We start from the raw sequence: 22036 nt of genomic DNA, 5'->3' as shown, positions 1-22036 counted from the left end.
ATTTTTTCATAATTTTCTATGGTTTCTATAATTATTTCATAAATGTTTCATTCATTTTTAATAAAAGCTGAGCTGTTTCTGTTAAATTCTTTAGCACAGATTTTATTTTTGAAATCGATTCTATCAGCTTTTATTATTTTGTTTTTAATATTTCTTTGTAATATTAAGGGACTGTTCTTATTCTTATTAATTCTATGAATCTTTATTATGTGTTTTGCGTTTTTTTATTAAATTATTTTAAAGTTAATTTTAATTGTTTGTCTAGTATAATTATTTTTATAGTACATGTCTACACTAATCATCACTATTTCTATATTATTGAAGACTATTGAAGACATTCATTTGTTTATTTTTATTTTTTTTTTTAGTTTTTGGGTAAAAAAATATTGTGTAATTTGAATGAATTTAGAGGTTTTTTTTTGTGGGTTAAATTTGGTTAAAACTCACTAAAACTATATTAAAAAAGATAAATCCAAAAAATAATAAAAAAACATTTTAAAGTTTTATATAGTTAAAAGAAATGAAACTTGTAATTTTGAATTTCTTTCGAAAAGCTATGGGTTTGATATCATCGCCACTTTTTTGAACAATAACTTTAGTCTGTGTATGAAAATTAAGTGGTTTATTTTAACTTACTCTGTTCCAATACAAACGTTCAAAAGCTTCATAAAATTTACAATCTTAGCATTTTTACATTGAATTTCTTACAAATTGTATGGGAATCTTAAACAAAATGTTCTCTTTTAAATGATTCAATTTAAACTTAGTTTTTGCTAGTATTTAAGTAGATATAAAGCAAGTTTGACACAAATTCATTCAAAAATTAACTGGCGAAATGGATCCGAAGTTTCTTAGGTAAGTTCTTGAATGGTATGATCATGATATATTATATGCTATATCGAAAATACTTTTTTTGAATCAGTATTTTTATTTTTAAACCTATATTTTAACACTTCTTTAAAAGGATTAACTACAAATTTATAATTTATAATCTAAAGTCTGTAGTATTTTTTATAGTCTAGTCAGAATCTAGTTATAGTCAAGTCATAGTCTTATCATAACCTAGACAAGTCTAGTCTATATAGTCTATAGTTTAGTCTAGTCCATAATCTAGTCATACTTTATAAAGAAGACATAGTTTAGTCATAGCCTATAGTTATAGTCTAGTCTTAGATGAGTTTATAGTCTAATCTATTGTTTAGTCTGTAGTCTAGTCTTTAGTACAGTCAAATCAATAGTCTAGGCACATTCTGTAGACAAGTCATAGTCAGTAGCTAGTCAGTAGTCTATAATATAGCCTATAGTTTAGTGTACAGTTTAGTTTAGTCTGTAATGTAGTCTACAGACAAGTTTATAGTCTAGTCTATAGTTTATCCTGAAGCCTAGTCTGGTCCGGTTGCAGCTCCATACAATAATGTACCGATAGCAATCACATTCAATAGGCTTCGTCTTTGTGCTGAAAAGTACATATGATTTAAATAGTCTTTAATGCAGTTTTACAATCTAGTCTATAGTCTACTCCATAGTTTAGTTTTGCTGAAGTAGTCAATAGTCTAGTCTATAATATAGCATATAGTTTAGTCTACAGTTTAGTTTAGTCTATAATGTTGTCTGTAGACAATTTTATAGTCTAATCTATAGTTTATCCTGAAGCCTAGTCTGGGCCGGTTTCAGCTCCATACAATAACGTACCAATAGCAATCAAATTGCGACCTGTACCATGCTTACAAAATTTACATGGGCTAAGCCTTAATCAGACCAGTAAGTGATCTTGAGTCATTCGATATACATCGATTTTATTAAATAGTCAGTTTAGTCAGAATGAATTCTATAGAAGTTGTCATGGCAGTTGGTTGACATATGCATATGAAATTTTAAATCGGCCCTATCCATTTCACATACAGCATAAAAATGTACTTCGAAGAAAAAAATTACTTTTTTCCGAGTGTAAAAAGTATCCTACGCAAATGTCTTCAAGTTTTTAATATTTAATTTACTAAACAAAACTGGAAATATTCGATATAAACAGGGGGGGTTACTCCGTATTTTGATTCGAAAGAAAAAGTTTTCGAAACACATATAAATTCGAAATTTTTTCATTCGAATCGAATTACATAGTAGGGCAGCGGTTTACCCCGCTTTCAAAAATTTATACTATTAAAAATTTATGAAAATTTGTTTGAGAATGGTTTTAGAAAATCGATTTGCCGTGAAGGTTTTTGCACTGAAATGAATTGAGAAACAAGTTTTCGCTATCAGAAAACTACTTCCGCTGGCTACTAAGTGGTGATAAGGCCTATTTTTTGTTATAAACCTAATGTATATCCCTGCTGTACTTCATTAAAAGACAGAACCATTAAGTGGTGTAGGGTATAATTAAAATGTATATTATTAATAAAACTTGTAAATGAATAACCTGGAAGTTGTCACAAGGAACAGGCAGAGGTGTCAGTTAATTATTTTATTTGTCGGTTTATCCTAAAAAACAAAATTCGGAGAGAAATTCTTTGAAATGTTGACCAAAAATGTCGGTATTTCTAATGCCTAGACGCTTTTGACGTGGTAATCTGTGGTATAATTAGTATTCTGTCGGCTCTATAAAAATATTTGTTATTTCTAATGGGCTATTAAGAGATCAATCGAATACAATTCGCCAGTTTTGCTCATTAATATACATTTCGTAATGTCACTATTAATACTTAGGGTGGGATTCTAATTACAAAGTTAAACTAGGCTTAACTAGCTGTAATATAAACAAATAATGGCGAAGTTTAAACGATGATTGTGTTTTTCAGATTAGTTAACCTAGGCTTAACTTGCTATTAGATTGAATTTGGAACAAATTTAAGCGGACTTTAAACGAGAATGAGAATGTAATCCTTAACCGTCCTTAAACGCTGAAGTATTAATAAAAAAATATATAATTTATTTGTTTATTTTATTGATTATTTTCATTTATTAATAATTAGTCTCAAATTAAAATAATAATATTAAAAAAATATAATTGTCATTAAAATGAAAATAAAAAGCATTTAAAATGCTTTATTACTTTAAAAAATATTATTGTTACAATTAAATAATTGGTAGTGGTAAAAAATAATTATTTTAAACTTAAAAAATTTATTTTTCTTTTAAAATTTCTTTTGTCATTAATAAAAAAAAATATAGAAAAAATTAAGAAAAAGAAAACTTTATAATAATTTAGCTTTAAAAAATATTTGTTTAAGATTTAAACTTAAAATGCAATAGAAATTAAAGGAAATCGGAGAAAGGATTCAATTTAAAAGGTTGATTATTAAAAAAATACAATTATAAAAAGAGTAAAGAGAAGAGAATGAAAGGAGGGATTATACAGAAAAGGTCGTATTATATTAATATTCTTTGTTGTTATTTTTTATTGTTTTTATCTTTTTTTTAAATACATGGTGTTTAACGCCTTTTTGCTTTAATATTATATTTTTGTTTTGTTTTTTTTTAGAATTTATAATTATTTTTTATGTATATATAACTATAAATATATATATAATATAATTAAAGTAATTATTTATTTTGTTGTTTTCGGTTTTGTCTCTCTCGTTAAATGTTAATACATAATAAGTTTAATAATATTTAATAAATGTTTTGTTTGTTATTATTATTATTTTTTTTAATAATATAAAGATGATTTTATGTTTTTTTGTTTTTATTCAATATAATTTCATTTTTGTTTTCATTCGTTACTATTTCCTTTTCTTTAAATTTAAATGTTTTATTTAATTATTGTATATAATAACTATTTAATATATTTAATAATAATAATAATTATACGTAAATATGTATATAATGTTAATGTTGTTGTTCTTGTTGCTGTTTTCTTATTGTTTGTTGTTGTTATGTTTTTCTTAATGTTTTATAATCAAAATTATAATAATATTTAATAATAATAAGAAAATGTAAAATTATTATTATAAATTTTCTTTGTTAAATATTTTTTCTTGTTTGTTTTCTCTTATGTTTGTTTTGTTTTTGAAATAAAACATACAACTTAAGAAAATAATTTCAACATAAATCAATGATTTTGTAGCTTTAATCAGTTGTTTTTGGTGGCCTCTTTAGCCGCCATAATAAGCGGAGTTAAACTGGCCAATGGACGGGCCAATTTTAAGAATGGATGCTGTAAAATTAAATTTTAAAATAAAATATTTTTTTTTGTATTAATAAAATTGAATTCATTTTGTTTGTTAAGTAAGTGATGTTTTATTACCTTTAGCAATTCCATTGCACTAGCACGACGATCAACTTCTACTTCGAGACATTGATCGAGGAAATCTTGAAATACTGGTGAGAGTTTTTCTTTTTCTTTAATCTCAGGTTTGCCATTAGTAGCAATGAGGTACAAGGCTTTCAATGGATTTTCATTAAGATAAGGAGGTTCACCTTCAACCATTTCAATGGCCATAATACCAAGAGACCATAAATCGACCTGTAATGTTTAATTGTTTGTTTTTTATTTGTAGGAAAAATTAGTATTTTTTAAATATGATCGAAAATAATGTTTGTGAATTTATCAAAAAAAAAAAAAAAAAAAAAAAACAAAATTATTTATGAAGTTTTTCGTGAATGGGAAATGAATCTCGAAAATGTTTACTTTATGTGAAATTTTGTTTTAAAATGTAACTATAAGTTCAGAGGGGAAAGTGAGAGCGTTATATTCGACCATGCCGAATCTTATAGACCCACCATCAATCATTGCCCCAAACAATTGTTTTCTTATAAATAAACTTTGAATTTATTATGAATCGATGCTTTTGTTATTTTACTACACAACACTGAAAATGCCTTTTAAATAAAAATAACTGATTCCTATGTATTTCCACCTGCTGAGTTCAAATTTAATTTTTATGAAATTGTTTCCCGTTAGTTCTAGTTGTCGAGATATTGTGGTTTTTGTAAAAATGTTATTTAATCCTTTTTTTGATATTTTTCATTCAATTTCTCAGAACTAGACCAATATGCATGAAGTTATTCAACGACATGATAAGCAACATAAATTTATCTATCATAAGAGTATAATCATGATGATAGTTGGTTCTTACAAAACTAGAGAGATTTTGGCTCAAAACTGTTTATGCCGAATTTCATCGCTGTATTCTCATTTTTGAGCTTGTAATAAGCGTTAAAGTAATTTTCTAAAGAGGGCCTCATATGGAGGTCAGGGTAAATTATAAACCGATCTTCACAAAATTTACTACATTGATTTTGGCTCAAACAAAACTTGTTTATGCCGAATTTCATAGCTTTATTCACATTTCTGAGCTAGTAATAATCTTTAAAGTAATTTTCTGATGAGGATCTAGTAATAATCTTTAGTCCGATCCTCAAAAAGTTTGTATATAGATTTTGATCCTTTCAAAACTTGTTATATTGAATTTTATTGTTGTATACGCATTTCTGAGCCAGTAATGAGACATTTTCTGAAAGGGACCTCATATGGGGAAAAAGTTCAATTATGGACGTTCGCATTTCAAAACGAAATACTTTCAGCGGAAAATGATGCGATTATTTTATGAAAAAGAATTTTGAAGAAAAAAACCTTTGGTGAAAAGTGTGATTTTGATGAAAACAATGTGACTTTTGATGATAAAGATAGTTTTTGGTGAAAATCTGACTTCGGTGGGAAAAACGTGAATTTGTGAAAAAATGTTTTTTTTTTTTGTGAAAGGTGACTTTTGGTGCACCAAGTTACTTTTATTAATAAAGATACACTTTTTGTAAAAAAATGAATTTGAGAGAAACAAATGAATTTCGGGTGAAAAAGTCAGTTTTAGTGGAATTGGTGACTTTTGGAAAAATGTTACTTTTGAATAAAAAAAAACTTTTTTGGGAGAAGTGACTTTTGGTGAAAAGAGTGACTTTTCACCAAAAGTCACTTCTCCCAAAAAAGTGTTTTTTTTTATTCAAAAGTAACATTTTTCCAAAAGTCACCAATTCCACTAAAACTGACTTTTTCACCCGAAATTCATTTGTGAATGCAGTAATTTTGGTAAAAAACTAGCTGCAAAGTGAAATTTTGGAGGAAAAATTTACTTTTGGCAAGAAAGTGTCTTTTTTGAAAAATGTAACTTTTGGGCGCATTAAGTAACATTAAGTGATGTAAGATGAAAAAAGTGACTTTTAGTTGTTGACGTAAACGTTTGTTGAAAAGGCAACTCTTCATTCAATACATAAGCAAAATAGTACAAAATATACATATAGAAGACTTACCTTCGGTCCATATTGTTTACGTGTAACAACTTCCGGTGCCATCCAATATGGTGTACCCACCATTGTTGTGCGTTTCGATTGCTCCGGTGATATTTGAGCACAAAAACCGAAATCAGTTAATTTAACTGAACCATCCAGACCCAATAAAATATTATCACTTTTAATGTCACGATGTATGACCTGATTGGAGTGTAAAAATTCCAAAGCTTGTAAAACTTCACGACATACGGCCGCTATTTGACCCTCATCCATACACGTCTCCGTTACCACATCGGTCAGTGAACCGCCCGGCAGATATTCCATAACAACCCACAGTTCTTCCGATACCAAATAACTGTCCAAATAATTGACAACATTTGGATGTTTATTCTCTCGCATTACGAGAATTTCATTTATGATCAGTTCTTTTTTGGGTTGCTGCGACAGATTCATTTGTTTAATGGCCACTTCCATGCCAGTGGAAGATTCAATGGCCGTATAAACGGTACCCGAGGCACCCTGTCCAATCTTTTCCATTTTCGTGTATTTACGATTTGGATCACCCACCGAGACAATGGTGCGCAATTTCTCGAGTATTTCTTCGTCAGACATTTTCTTCTTTTTCGTAGCGCCCGATCGTTGTTGTGTTGTCGTAGTTGTTGCTGGCGTCGTGGTAGTGGTGGCGGCTCCTGTGGTAGCCGCTTGAGCAGGTGAGGCCGCATTGGACGATGCTGCAGTAGCATTAGCTCCAGCAGTGGAGACCGCAGTTAAATTATTAGTATTTGTATCATGTGCATACAGATCTGTGGTCACAATTGGTGTTGTCGTTAGAGCAGGTTCAATGTTATCGGGTGTAGCCGGTGTTATAGTTGTTATGGTAGGAACATCCACAATCGTATCCGTAACAGTTTGTGGTATTGTTGCAGCAGTTGGTGTGGGCAAAGGTGGTGTTGGCATCGCAATCGATTCAATAAATGAAGACGATGAAGAAGGACAATAAATTGGTGGCAATGTTGTCATATCATCATGATATGAGGGAAACGATGAAAAGGAGGAAGCAGAAGAATCATGATTAGTTGTAGTTGTTGTCGTTGTAGCATTACAATCAATAAATTGCAATTGATTACTAGTACTAGGAGTTGCACTAAGAGCTGTTGCAGTAGCAGTATTATTAGTGGTAGTAGTAGTCATTAGTAGAAGATTAGTAGTGTCAGTTTGAGAAGCTGCCGTTAGTTCAGCCTCATAGCCAGCTGCTGCTGTAGCAGTGGTTGATTTTAAAAGATTATTTTTGTTTGTTTTTGATTATTTGTTTTAGTTGTGATTGTGGATAGTTTTTTGTTATTTTTTTTCGTTAGCGTTAGCAGTTAGTAATAAATAAAATATATAACATACGGAGAATATATTGATTTAAGTTTTAAAAATATAGTTCAATTATAAAAGGCAATTTGTTAGGATTAAAATTTTAAAAGCGAAGACACAAACCAAAAGACACAAAAGCAATTATAAACATAGTTTACTTTGGTTTGTGAGTTCACTAAAACAAATTGTTTTTAAAGAGCAACAAATATAAAAATGATTTGTGAAACGAGCGGAAAAAGTAAAATTGCAACAAATGCTAAGCTTTTAAAATCTGATAAAGGCATCAAAAGTATAATATTTATACACGGAAATACAAATTTTACACAAGTTTGCACACACACACACACATTCAATTGTTGCTCTTTATATAAAACATATTGTTGTTTCCACAAAATTATATACAAAAACAAATAAATACCTGATGACAAAATTAAAATAGAAAAACATAAACAAAAATATGAATGATTTTCAACTTACTTGCATTATTCTTATTCTTATCTAAAGTTGAGGCGGCCACATGTGTTGGTGTCTTAAATTGAGGCTGAGCTAAATTGTTGTGTTGCGGTGTTGTTGGTGTGGTGGCAGGTGCCGCTGTTGGTGGTGGTATTATAGTAGCTACAGCAGGTTGTACAACTTCTTCAATGGGACGTGTATAAATAGATTTCGTACGTTCGGGACGTGAGGCTATAGGTGGCGGTGGTGGTTGTGGTGTACCGAGTATATCATCCTCATTGGCTGACGAATGTTGTGAGGAAGATGATGCGGTATTGCCACCAAAATTATATGAATGCGATTGACTAATTGTTGCAGGCTGATGATGTTGACCATGTTGCTGCTGCTGCTGATGATGATGAGAATGTTGATGATGCGACTGCTGCTGTTGAAGATGATGAGGTGTATGTAGTTGATGATTACCTAAACCACTAGATACTAGACCAGTTGAGTTATTTAAGCCAACATTGCTGGAATTGGAGCCACCACCTATAGTTAAACTGCCAATATTGACACCAATTAAATTGCCACCGCTATTGGAGCCGTGTAACTCGGAATCGGTAGGTGTACTGCTGGGACTACTGCTGCTAACACGACTTAATGAAGAACCTGCATTTAAACAAATTATCAATATAAATATTTCAATCCAGTTTGTAATAAATAAAATAATTCTCTCTTACCCGAATGTGTTGTTATGGCATTTGTCATGTATTTGGAACTTGGCCTCTGTTTGGTTGTATTGTCAAACCATTTGAGCACATCTAAAACAGCTTGAGGATTTTTCTTTTGCTCTTGTTTGCTTATGTTTGAATTCATAAGCAAACGTGCCCAGGCCTCTGGCATACCCTATAAAGATTTACAAAAAATATTTACGCATGTTTAAAACATTCCATCGATGTTAAGTGTTTTAAAATTTTTGTTTGCAAAAAAAAATTCTTTGGAAATAAATATGTATGTTTAAAAAATGATCGAAGAGGAGTTTCATTTTTACAATACGAATATGATATCCGCTCGCACGCTCTAGCAGCAGAAAGCTTTGTATAAAACTACACCTATGTACTATATGTATATATGAATTTATAAATAATATACAAAAATAATAATTAAATATGTTTTTACATACACATGTACTTTCTATAACCATTTATGGAATTCACAATAATGATAATAACAATTAATATGTATTACAATGCACAGTGTGTTAATGTTGTTAAAATAAACAAAAATGTAGAATTTATTTGTTTTAACAAAAATATGTGAAAAAAAATGGTCAACAAAAATCCAAAAATTTGTCAACATCAAAAATATCAATGTAAAAAATTCTATTAGAAACTTTAACCGTGAAAAACCAATTAAAGATAAACTAATCTATGTATTAAAATAATTACAGTGGGGCAAGATGATATTATTATATAATATGAATACATTTTTTTATTATTAATTCCACGGTCGCATGATACTGCATGAATGTCGTACTTGGAGGTCGCCCACCGCCCATAGCAGACACGGAAGAAAACCTGCCGCGGAAAACAAGAGTAGTTCTGGCAGAAGTAAGATTGAGATGGAGCAACAGGCTTAATGCCTACTGGTCACGTATAGACCGTGCCGTCCCCAACGAATGTCCTGCATGTGGTCTGGGTCCTCATGATACCCATCACATATTCAACTGCTCAGCCAACCCTACTTCACTCTGCCCAATGGATTTATGGACGCATCCAGTTGAAGTAGCCCAAATTTTAAGCCTGGACAGTGATGTAGAACCCCCAACTAGATTATTGTATAGTTTTAGCTGTTACAACAACAACTGTACGAGGAATTGAGGGAAGTACGGAGGGTATTTCTGATCATTTGGTTACGACCCTGGACTATTGAGGGTGATTCCTACTAGGAATCACTATGAGTGGGAAGGATCCGAAGTACTGTTTGAGGGGTGTGCAGTTTTCACTGACGGATCCAAGATGGACTCTGGCACAGGTGCAGGGGTTTATTTGGTAGATAACAACATAAGAGTGTCCTACATACTTCCGGACGAATGTAGAGTCTTTTAAGCGTATATCCTGGCTATCTGGAAATCCGTGAATATTATTAAGGCACACATTAATAGGCGGTCGGAAATGACGATTTATGTTGATAGTCAGGCAGCTCTTAAAGCTTTGCAGTGTAAAACGTTACATTCTGGCTTGGTAAACAGCTGCAAGGGTTAGTCAGGTTATACACATTCTGGCTGTGTTGGGTACCGGGACACTGTGACATACAGGGAAATGAGATTGCAGATGAATTGGCTCGACAGTATTCGGATTTAGAGCTCGATAGAAGGGTCGGTTCGGTAAAACCCCCCATTTGTCATTACTATAGGCTAATTTCCGAATATTTCAAAAACTCCACCAACCAATCCTGGTACAGTAGACTGGATTGTAGGGTTTCTAGGACATTATGGCCGAAGTTTAATCCAAAAGCAACCAGAATGCTATTAGGATTGGACAGGAAAAGTATAAGGATTTTAGTAGGGGTAATAACCGGACATTGCTCAATTGGAGCCTTTAGGGGTAATGTTGTCGGTACACACAGGATTTTTGCAGGTTCTGTGAGGACGAAGAAGAACTGGAGACAGTAGGGCATATTCTATGCCACTGTCAAAGATTACAGAGACTGAGACTGAAATGGCTAGGTATAGGAATCCACTATGAACTAGGAGATGTAGCAGGGTGTAACCTAGGCGACTTAAAATATTTTCGGAATCACCATAAAACAAAGCAAAGTAAATTTTTAGATGGGTAACAAAAACACGTTTTTGCTTTCCACACAGAGTGAGTCGGTCTAATATACATATGTACATAGATCGTAAGTTTAACTGCTAATCTTTAGGTGAAGGATCAGGGATTAAATTAAAATTAATCCTTGAAAGTTGTTTATGAGTACTCAATTAGTTAATTTTGTTTGCTAGTTTAAGCGCCCAATTTGAGTAAGAAATGCAGAAGTGTAAACAGCTGATGCAAAAAATTAATATAATTTTTTCTAAAATAAACTTAAAAGTTATTGATTTATCGATAAGTATAAATTATAGGGACTTCGATTAGTATAAATTATAGGGACTTTGTTTTAAATTTAAGTTTTTATTGATTTTCATATTATATTTACAATTTTCTTCTTCTTTTCTATAAAACATGCGTTGTTTTGATAACGATGTTTTCTGTTGTTTTGTATGGCAACACTGCGAAGTTTAATCTTGTATTGAAAAACATTAAATCACCATCATCGTAAATCAGAATCAATTTATTTTTAGATTAACTAATCTGTTTATAAATTGGCATTTGATGTCTAAATCAAAAACCCGCCCTAAATATTACCCATGTCGGGTTTAAAATTTATATAATATTTATTTGAGCTGAATATCATCGTGATGTTAGTGTTTATATTTTTTCTAAGAGGGACTTTGTATAGGAGCTTTAACATAATTATGAGCTCAAAAGCCCTTTTCGGGGGGTTATGTTGTATGAAAACCAGGTGAAATAATGGGCCAATTTAAGACATCGTCTTTAATTATATAATCTTCAGAAAAATAAAAACAGAGCCATTAGTCTTGTAGCCTTTTTGGTGAATGCTTCATATTAACCAATCCTTCGAAATTTATACATTTATAGTTTTATTAGCACGCATTATTTTGTTAGCTTCTATTGTTCTATTAACTTAGCGACTGTCAAAGGAAGGACTGTCAAATACGCCAGCTCTTTGAGAGTTTCACAAGTTACTAATAATCGCACCCCTTTAGAGAAAAGCACTATGCTTCACAGTACTTAGTATGTTGACATGAATAATCTGAATAATGAATGAAACAATTAATTAAAATCCACTCTTATAGTGACGTCAATGCTTTATTAATATCGGAAAATATGCCACTGCTAGAATCTTCACTTAGTTTATTTAAATTGAGCATTTCCTAAGGTCTTAGTTTACATTTACATTTTTACCCTATTTCGATAAAAGTTTTTTAAATTTGGGATACAAATCAAACTATTATTGAAGTATTATTATAACAAAATAACTATATAACATTAGTATGGATCCATGAATACAGTGAGTAAGGGCGAGTTTTTTTGATAAAGATAATCTGCAGTCTTTGGTTAAACCTGGTTTAATATATGTTTCGAGTTTTTCAGTTATCAGTAAAGTTACTTATTATCTTAGTTTAACTGAGTGTAATTGGCCAATTAAACTCAAGTTCTCAAGTGAGAAAACACAATTAACAAAAACAATAAAATAATAATTTCGGAAGAACAAAAACTTAATATTTTAAGTAAATGGCAATTTTCTTTTTTACAAATTTATTATTTACAAAAAACAGCTGTTCATTGTTTATGTTTTTGAGTGAAAAGTTGGCAATACTAACAAAGTTAACTGAGCTTAAATCTAAAACTGAAAAACACAATCATCGGTTAAAGTCTGCCTAAATTTGTTTCGAGTTTAATCTAACAGCAAGTTAAGCCTAGTTTAACTGAGGAGTAAGAAACCCGCTTTAAAAGGTACAGATGATGAATAAGACTGTTGCGATGAGTGACTCTAAGGACGGGTTTCTTACTCCTCTGTTAAACTAGGCTTAACTTGGAACAGATTTAGGCGGACTTTAACCGATGAAAAATATTAAGTTTTTGTTCTTCCGAAATCAGAACAATAACTTTTTATTTAAGAGACCACAACAGACATTTTAGAAGTTTAGCGTTATGAGTGAAGATGTAAAGTACTGGAGATTCAGATTTAAAAACATACAAATGTCGAAATCCATCGAATATTTAAATAAATATCCCAGAAAAAATTTATATAGTAAGTGACGGTCCGCACTAGGAAACTTTTTTTGGGAAACTTTAGATTTTGTGTGTGAGAAAGAGAAAAATTGTAATAATATTATTATTGTTTCTTTCTCTCTTACACAAAATCAAAAGTTTCCAAGTGTAGATCGGCACAAATGACCAATAGTGAATCCATACTTTTACTTAGAAATGAGTGGTCGTTATCGACCACGCTAAAACAAACAGTAAATAAGTAGATACAAACACGTATATTTTTGGCAAAGTAAACTAAAACAAAAAAGGACCCAATTTATTACAAAAATGCTAAAATTTTATTATTAAATAAGATAGAATTATTATATTTAGTATTCAATACCAACTTAAGATTTTGTAGATTCTTATAAGTACAATGAGACTTTTGTTTTTACTCTATTAAGTTTTCCGTTTTAAACATAAAAAACCAATTGAAAATTAGCTTTCTAATATGTTCGGTTGTTTATGTGGAAATTATACAATTCTAAAAAACAAACTTTATAAGTACATGACGTTTAAAGTTGTTCATTTAAAAAAAAAAAAAGATTATAATTATTTACAAACATTTACATTAATGAAACAAAAAGCATTTAGACCTAATAAGCACATTACAAAAGCTAACAACTGCCATCATTATAAAACTTATTTGCAAAAGAGTACACAAACACAACAAAGTTTTATGGCAATTTTTTGTTTGTTGCTTTAAAACTTTAAAAAATTTCAAATCCTTTTGAAAAAATGTTTTATAAATTAGCCAGTGTGTAGTGAAAAAGAGTGAGAGTACATGTAGTGAAGTGTTTTAGTGGGTGTATGTGTACAAGTGAGGAGAAAAGTTAAAAAAAGGAAAACAAATTTTAACATAAAACAATGAAAATTTATACAAAGTAATTTATTAAAAACAAAATAATATAAATTAACACATTTCATAGTTATATATTCATTAAAAGGTAAATAATTGTAATTAATGAATGTTTAATGTAAATATGAATGTTTGTATGTGTTTGGTGAGACAAAGACGAGAGAGAAAGGAGGATAGTGTACATTTAAAAAAAGGACTTTTATAAGAGATGAAGTAAAAATATAACAAGTACCAAATACTTACTTTCATTGGCAGCTTAAATATTTGTTTTTAATTATTTTATTCATTTTTTTTTAATATAGTAGAGAAAAATTGTTGAAAAAAAAGAAAGAAAAAAACGAAAAAATAATATACAAATAACAAAGAAATATCCTTGTCTTTTTTTAAATATGTTTTTTGTTTAAAGTTTGTTGGGTATGTATTTTTATTGTAAATGTTTTTTTTGTTGAATTAATTTTAAATTGTTTGTTTTTTATGTTGTTTTTTTTTACAATACATAATGTAAGGAGTATTCTTTTGTTTTATTCAGTAAAAAGCAGTTAGCTTAATGCGAATGCAAATGAATCGTAAATAAAAAAAGAGAAAATAAGCCTTAAAGCACTGTAGTTACATTAACAAAAGATTTGCATGTAAATATACGGGGGAGCATACGGGTGGATTACATACAAAATAAACCAGGAGAGTATAATAAATATTCCTTATGCGTAAGTAAACTTTTTTTTGTAAAATGCATACAAACACCATGTACAATGTGTATTTAAAGTGTATTTTGTAAGAATAAGATTTTGAATTTAAAAAAAAATACAAACATATATATTTAAATGTAAGATGTTTTTTTCTAAATTAACATTTTTGATATGAATATAAAGAAATTGTTGCGAAAAATTATGTTGGGTTTTACTTTAGTAATCTTCTGAATTACAGCATAAATAACAGGTGATAAAGATTTGTTTTTTTAGATATTCTTTAACATGCAGAAAATTATTATTTTAAACATTGCATATACAGTATTGTTCGAAACGTAAGCATTTTTTGGCATTGTATACAAAGTGTCACAATTATAATAATAGTAACAAAAGTTTTATTCCATTTCGCTATGAGTTGCAAGAAAATCTTTGTTTCTTATATGTTCCAAACACCCTTATGGAATAGATTAGTTACTAATGCAATTCATAACAAATTCCAATTGGATTTTAAGCTATTCGCCAGCTTCTATGAAAGTTTAAATGTTTGTTGGCCAAAAAAGTCCCATAAAGTAAAAAATTCCAAGTCTATTTGTATTTAAACATCAGAACTTTTTTTTACTCACAAACAACCTTGTTGTTGTGGTAACAGCTTAAACAATACAAATTTTTAATCCATGAGTTCTATATTTAGGTCCAAGCCAAGAAATTGGGCTACTTCTACAGGGTTAATTCATAAATCCATTGGGCTAAGTAAAGCAGTTTGGGCTGGACAGTTGAACACATGCCACATGCTGAGTAGATAAGTATTAGAGACGGCACTGTGTAACACTCAGCGAAGGATACCACAATGGAGTAGCATAATTAACCACTGACAAGCCAGTTGTTTTATATATAGCCAACAAGGTTTCTTTGTCCCAAGTCCTGCCGGCTAGTGCTTTGAGGAAATTGTTCCTTCTTCGCAATATTAAATGATATAAAAAACGGTCTTTCAGATTCTCTTCCAAGCAGATCTGAAATACGATGAAATTGATACGAAATCATATCGATCCTGGGTAGGTTGTGAATATGAGATTGTGTTGGGTGCCAGAATACTGTAACGTGCATGGTAACAAAATTGCGGGCGTTCTAGCTAGATTAGGTTCGAACCTTGATATAGCGGACGTAGATAGTATAGTAAAACCACACATTTGTCAGTATAATAGTTTGATATATCATCAATTAGTCCTAGAATAGTAGATTGAATTGCAAAATATCAAAGGCCCTCTGGCCAAAATTTAATATGGGTGCTAACATGTATTGAATTAACGCAGTCTAAAGGTTATGTTGGGGATTTTAACTGAGTACTGCTCAATCAAGAACTTTGTCAGCAAATGTAAAAGTAGTATGAGGTGGAAGTAGAAACGTTTGAGCACATTATTTGTTAATGTCCCAGGATACAGAATCTCTGTCTAAATTGGCTAAGGAATAGGTTATACGATGAACTGGAGGAAACAGGGATATTCTCTCTCTTTTATTTATTTCTTTACTTATTCCTTAGGATGGGAACTTTAGGAATAAAAAAGGTTGTATCCGCTTAAAAATTGACCCGACTTTCTATTCATATCCTTTTTTACCTATCTTCTTTTTGTATTGTTATTTATGAATCCAATTTTGAATCTTCACTTCTTAAAGGCAATCACAATGTACCTAATGGTCTCCGAGTGGATATACACCGTTATTTCTATCCATAGGTTAAAACATTATCCAACTTCGCAATCTGTAATCGTAATTGCAATGGCAAACTATAGACTATAGACTAGACTATACACTGGACTTTAGACTAGACTATAGACTAAACTATAAACTAGACTATAGAGTAGACTATAGGCTAGACTATTTACTAGACTATAGACTAGACTAAGACTAGACTATAGACTGGACTATAGACTAGACTATAAACTAGACTAGGCTAGACTAAAGGCTAGATTATAGACTAGACTATAGACTGGACTATTGGCTAGACTATAGGTTAGACTATAGACTAAAAAATTCTTAAATGGTTTACAGTCGGTGTTTAGGCTCCATCAACTACGACGCCTAAATTATTATTATTATGTTTTGATTATTACTATTTGTGGAAAATTCCATTCCTAGCTCTTTGTCACATTGTTGAGAAAGCTATACATAAGTTTGTCATTCCGTTTGTAATTTCTATCTATTCCGAGTCCTTATAGATAATGCTGTCAACTACGCTTTGTCTGTCTGTATGTTTGTTAAAAACAATTTTCTAAAGACCTCAGATATCTACGGTATTAAAATCTTCAACAATTTTGTCAGACATACTTTCGAGAAGTTTCCTATTTAAAATTAGCAAAATCGGTTCATATATGATGGTAATATGTGCCAAAAGCCGAGAAAGCCTCTAAAAATTTCATCGACACAGAAATAATAAACAAATAACAACAGGTTATTTGCTTTATTTGAAGGGCTCCTTTGTGTAACCCTAGTGGTCGCAGGAGTTCATTGGATTATTACTCTCTACTTCCAGATTTAAACCAGCGATTTTTATGTAAAAAATTTAGGATATTCTTAATGCATATCCCAGATTGCTCATCTAAACAAGATAAAGCATTGATCTCTGATTTAAAAGATGAGCAATATCAGAGAAGCTGAGTTATTGTTTCCTGTCCCTTCTCATTATTACAACTTCTACAGTAGTCGTTATATTCGAGGGCCATTTTGCTGGTGTGATTGCCAATAGTACAGTGTACCTTTGTGCTTGATACCAGCATTCTTATCTGTTTCCTGCGAAAGCCTAATAGTAAGCATGACCTGGAACCATCCTATAAAAGCCAAATTGACTTCAAATTGAGTCAGATGGTTTCACTAAACCATCTGATTTGAGCCATTTTATATAGTTCAGCGTGAACCGGTAGCTTACAGGTAGTAAGCGAGGTACCAGTAAATGCGTCGATTTCATCTTCCCTCTTGCACCACTCCTGGCAAGATCGTCAGCTATACAGATTCCTTGACAATTACTATTTCCTGGGGTCTATAATAGCGTTATCCTAGAATGTCATTCCCGCCATACCCGTCATTTTTTTCGATCGCAACTTTGCTGTCCGTATAATAATACATACATATATATCTGCATAGTTCAGTTTTGTTATTTTACTTGAACCTGGAAACATGAAATTATGAATGTAGGGCCCGGAGTTAATGAGAACCTATTAGAAGAGACTTTTTGGTGCTAGAACCTAGAAACATGAATTTGAAAACATTCTTTTTTAAAAAAATTTATGCAGAATAGTGATTCGTTAGAAAAGCGTAGAGTGCAAAAAACATTTTGCAAATAAAGTGCTTAATTAGGTGAATATCATTAATTTTTCTTGGAACAAATTTTCATATGAAATTTATAAGAAAAAAATTAAGGAAAATTTTAAACAAATATCGATTTAAAATGAAATTACTAATACACCTGGTATAACAAAATTCTTACATATATGTATATAAATGACCAATTAAGAAGAATACAAATGGATCAATTTCCTAACCTAAAATTTACATTTCCACAAAAACATGATTTCAAAAGAAATGAACATTTTAAAAACACATTCCAATGCAATAATACAACTTAAATATTAACTGAAATATATGTTAAGAGAAGAAACAAACAAAAAAGATAACTTACCGTAAATTCTCCTGTAACAGCATCGAAACCTACATGAACAGTATGCTCAAAATTAGTAGGATATGAAATATTGGGTTTAGAATCTTGATGTGATGGTTTAGAACCTTTTATTTTATTTTTTAGAGTTTTCTTTTTACGATCAGGATCATCTGGTTCTAAAAGAGAAAAGAAAATATATTTATTATTTTATAAAATAAACTAATAATAGAATAGCAAGAAAAACCTTTAGGCAAAGGCCGCATATCCACAGGTGGACCATCACCAGAACCTGTTACTGAACCCAAGCTACCACCAACACGATCACCGCCACGATTACTAGTCAAGCGCACAGGTGGAGCTGGCGGTTTATCCTCTTCACTGGACATTTTGCGTATATTGTATGGTGGTAGTATAGTGTTAAATATTAAATATATTGAAGCTAAAATTAAACAATTTAAAAAAGATTTAATAACAAAATTAATGACTGAAATTATTTTCGAGAATTGTTTTAAAGAATTCTCAACAATTTTAACAAGAAATTATTAATTAGTGAACCACACAGTCTATTAATTGTGTTATCTTTGTGTTTTTTTTTAATATATTTCGCCTAAATGTTTGTGTCATCAATGTTTATGGTTAAACAAAATTTCATTTACTTTTTTTCAATATTATACAATAGTCACGGTGTTTATTTTTCATTCTTTTTTTATTTGCATATGTACATTTGCTTATTGTTTTGTGTACTTTTTTTTAGTTCTTTATCAGCTGCGCCCCTGAAATCTTATACCTTTTTAGGTTTAGATGGGCAAAAAATAGCAATAAAAATCGGAGGAAGAAAACAAGCATGTAGTACTTGTTTTTAATAAAAATAACGAAACAATTGGATTGTTTGAGCATAAAATATTATTTAGAACAAATATAAATATAATATTATTGATAAAGAAACTTTGTTGATTTATTTAGCGAGAAAACAAAAACAAACCTTAAAAAAGTAATATAGGCCAACTATAGCTAAACTATAGAGTGTAGAGGCGACAGTGGTGTCAAACACCGACAGAATTTTGCGCGCAAAAACAAGTTCCATTAAAATAAGAATAATTTTTTTTAAAGAAAAATAATAAAATTTGCATTTTGAAAAGAATTAGAATATTTATTTTAGTAAATAACATTAAACAGTCTGTTGAAAGTAAAATTTATTATCACAAACACTTTAAAGTTTAAACTTTATTTTGCACAAGTTAATGTGCAAGTTTTCCACTACATTTTTAATATTAAATAAAAGGAAAACATTATTTCTCTTCTATAAATTCAATTTTAATTTCATTTCCACTGAAATATCCAAATAATTTTAATTTCTTTTTTAACACCATTAATCCATGCAATAATAATTAGACATAATGAACCATTAATTTTGTTTACAAATTAAAAAAACCAACCACAACAACAACAACACATACACTTTAAATTTAATTGAGAAAAAGCAAATGAAAACATTAGATCTATTGCAAAAGTTATTTTTGCTTTTATCTTCGACTTCAATTGAATTATTTAATTTAACATGAACTATTTATTCAGTTTAATTTGTTCAGAAAAGCGAATCTTTTTGTTCACCACCTCCTCAAAAATTAAATTTTAATATTAATTTTTGATGTCACTGCCACACTCTCACTACTCACAAAATCCATACATACGTAACGTATTGAAAACATCGAACTGAAAACTCACATATACAAACACTAACTCACTCATTCATACATCGTGACATTCGTATACAAACATCAACATTAAGACTCACACGGATATGATGAGCATAGTCAGATTTAAATTCATGTACGAGTGATAGATAGATGGATGGATGGATGGTTAGATGTAGTGGAATAGAGTGTTTGTCGTCACTGTCTCTATTATAATGCTGCTGTTTGATAATAAAAATAATAATAATAATTATGTAGCCGGCAAATAATATACGAGGTAGGATTGCAAATTAAACATTGTTCGGTAATGATTTCCATAGCATCTTTTGAAAACTTGGATATACTAATGGAAAGGGAAAAGAGCTATAGCACGTAGATATAAATCTGATTTGTGATTGTCATCTTAACTTCATAAATCCCCGTAAAGTCGAAAATATTATTGCCAAATTAAATTTCGGACCCCCATAACATATTCAACTGGTGAAGAACCCGATGCCAATGTCGTACTATTGAAGTATGGAAGCTTATAAAGAAATCCATATTGAAAGGGAAACTACCCATTTTGTAGTTACTTGTAAATGTAAATCTAGTACATTTAGTTATCAGTTAACAAGGAGATGATTGTATGCTGACGCAGTATGTGCCTCTTTTTTCACTAACACCTAACGTCGTTATTAACAATCCGCCCATAAAAATACACAAAGAATCGTAACAATACAAAAGGAGCATCTACATGTGGATGCCATATTTCTGTAAATCAGACATCTTCGAATCACATGCGGTCGGTCACTAAAACCATTAGTGGCTGCTTGGGCAATAGATTGCTACATACACACTCTTTTGCATGTCATCAAAATCCTCGATGTATTTTTATAAATGTCTTTATATGTCTACTATTATAGACCTATGGTAACTACCGGCACTAATACGAATAAAACAGGACAACAATCGTTCCCACTAGAATCCGTTCTTTACACCGGAACGACTCGGAGTTCAACGAACAACGACCAAGGATTGTCAACCCTTCCACACCGACTTTACGCGTGTCGCTGCTACAACAACAACAGTACAGGACAATGAAATTCGAAAGAATTCTAAACCCTGAGACCAATTTATAATCTCCTAAAGGATCGCACACGGTCGGGAAAAGTAGGCTGTCACTGAAACTATTAGTGTCCACATGGGCAAAAGAGTGCTATAATAACTTTCTCCTGCGATCTCGCGACTGTTGTCCTGCATTTCATCAAAGTCCTCAGGACACGATGTATTTATTCAATTGTCGTTATCAGTCTTCTAATTTCGAGCCCAATAGCCCTATAATACCTACCGGCAATAATACGAATAAAACATTTTAAAAAAGCCTAACCCTGAGACCAGTTTATAATTTTCTAAACGATTAAGACGCCATTTTATTTTCAGGAAACGATATCACGAATCTTAAATGTAATGGAGATATTCTAAAAACCAGAATATTTTGATTTCTGAGTGCAGTCCTAGGAGAATTATTAAGAGAAGGACCTTATTTGCCGATAGTACATGCCATTTCCAACTTATGTATGTCCAACAGGACTCTCAAACGCCCCTTGAATTGATAGCATTGTACTGTTAAAGTTATTCAATAGAGATTATGCTGCAAGTTTAAGCTTTTTAAATACCATTTGTCTTCTACACGAGAAACATAATCAAAGATATAGGATTGTTAAAAGAAACCGTAAGTGTAACGCTCTGTTTAATCGAATAAAAGAATCATCGATGAGCGTTAATTAAATAAATTAAGAAATTTAAAGAAAACAGACAATTTTCAAATGAGCTTATGCTTTAGAAGTTTATCACCATAAATTCCTAACATCCCTCATCAACGTAATACTCTTTCCTAATGTATTCACAAAAACAAAACAAAAAATAATTCAAAAAATCTATAAATTATATTCTAAGACTTGTAAGTAGAGGTACATGAATAAAAACCAATTAATTATATACTATAGCTGTGCTTTAAATAAAAAAATAATGTTTAATGAAAGCGAAAATACTGATAAGGAAATATTTAAAATTTATGTAAAAATTTTAGTTTAGTAAAATTTTTAAATTCTATATACAACTATTGTAATGAATGGCGTGACATGCCCTCTTTCTGATATATATTTTTTTTCTATATAAAAAATAAACTTTTATATGACAGAATCTTTATTTAATATTTCTAAAAAAAGGCATGTGTTTAATAGAGACAGTGAGTGTGTCAGTTGAATGACCGTTTAAAG

The 22036-nt window shown here is 30.6% G+C and overlaps 1 protein-coding gene across 7 annotated transcripts in view; it reads right to left on the bottom strand.

Moving 5' to 3' along the window:
• Positions 1-3993: 3993 nt before the first annotated feature.
• Positions 3994-22036, bottom strand: part of LOC111675459 (serine/threonine-protein kinase Pak) — a 29442-nt gene continuing 11399 nt past the window's right edge. For 5 of the 7 annotated variants that reach the window (XM_023436225.2, XM_046949013.1, XM_023436224.2 and 2 more), the window contains 7 exons: positions 18329-18523; positions 18106-18260; positions 8754-8919; positions 8059-8682; positions 6244-7025; positions 4244-4462; positions 3994-4153 (listed from right to left, as the gene is read on the bottom strand). In XM_023436225.2, the coding sequence (XP_023291993.2) occupies positions 4070-4153; positions 4244-4462; positions 6244-7025; positions 8059-8682; positions 8754-8919; positions 18106-18260; positions 18329-18470 (2172 nt within the window). In that variant the 5' untranslated portion in view covers positions 18471-18523 and the 3' untranslated portion in view covers positions 3994-4069. Of the gene's footprint in view, positions 4154-4243; positions 4463-6243; positions 7026-8058; positions 8683-8753; positions 8920-13992; positions 14014-18105; positions 18261-18328; positions 18524-19541; positions 19691-22036 lie in introns of those variants that run through there. The other 2 variants (XM_046949012.1, XM_046949015.1) reach the window with 2 other exon arrangements.

This window comes from Lucilia cuprina, chromosome 4 (genome assembly GCF_022045245.1).
Source record: "Lucilia cuprina isolate Lc7/37 chromosome 4, ASM2204524v1, whole genome shotgun sequence".
NCBI lineage: Eukaryota > Metazoa > Arthropoda > Insecta > Diptera > Calliphoridae > Lucilia > Lucilia cuprina.
Note: the sequence above shows the minus strand (reverse complement) of the source record. Positions and strands in the feature narration are given on the sequence as shown.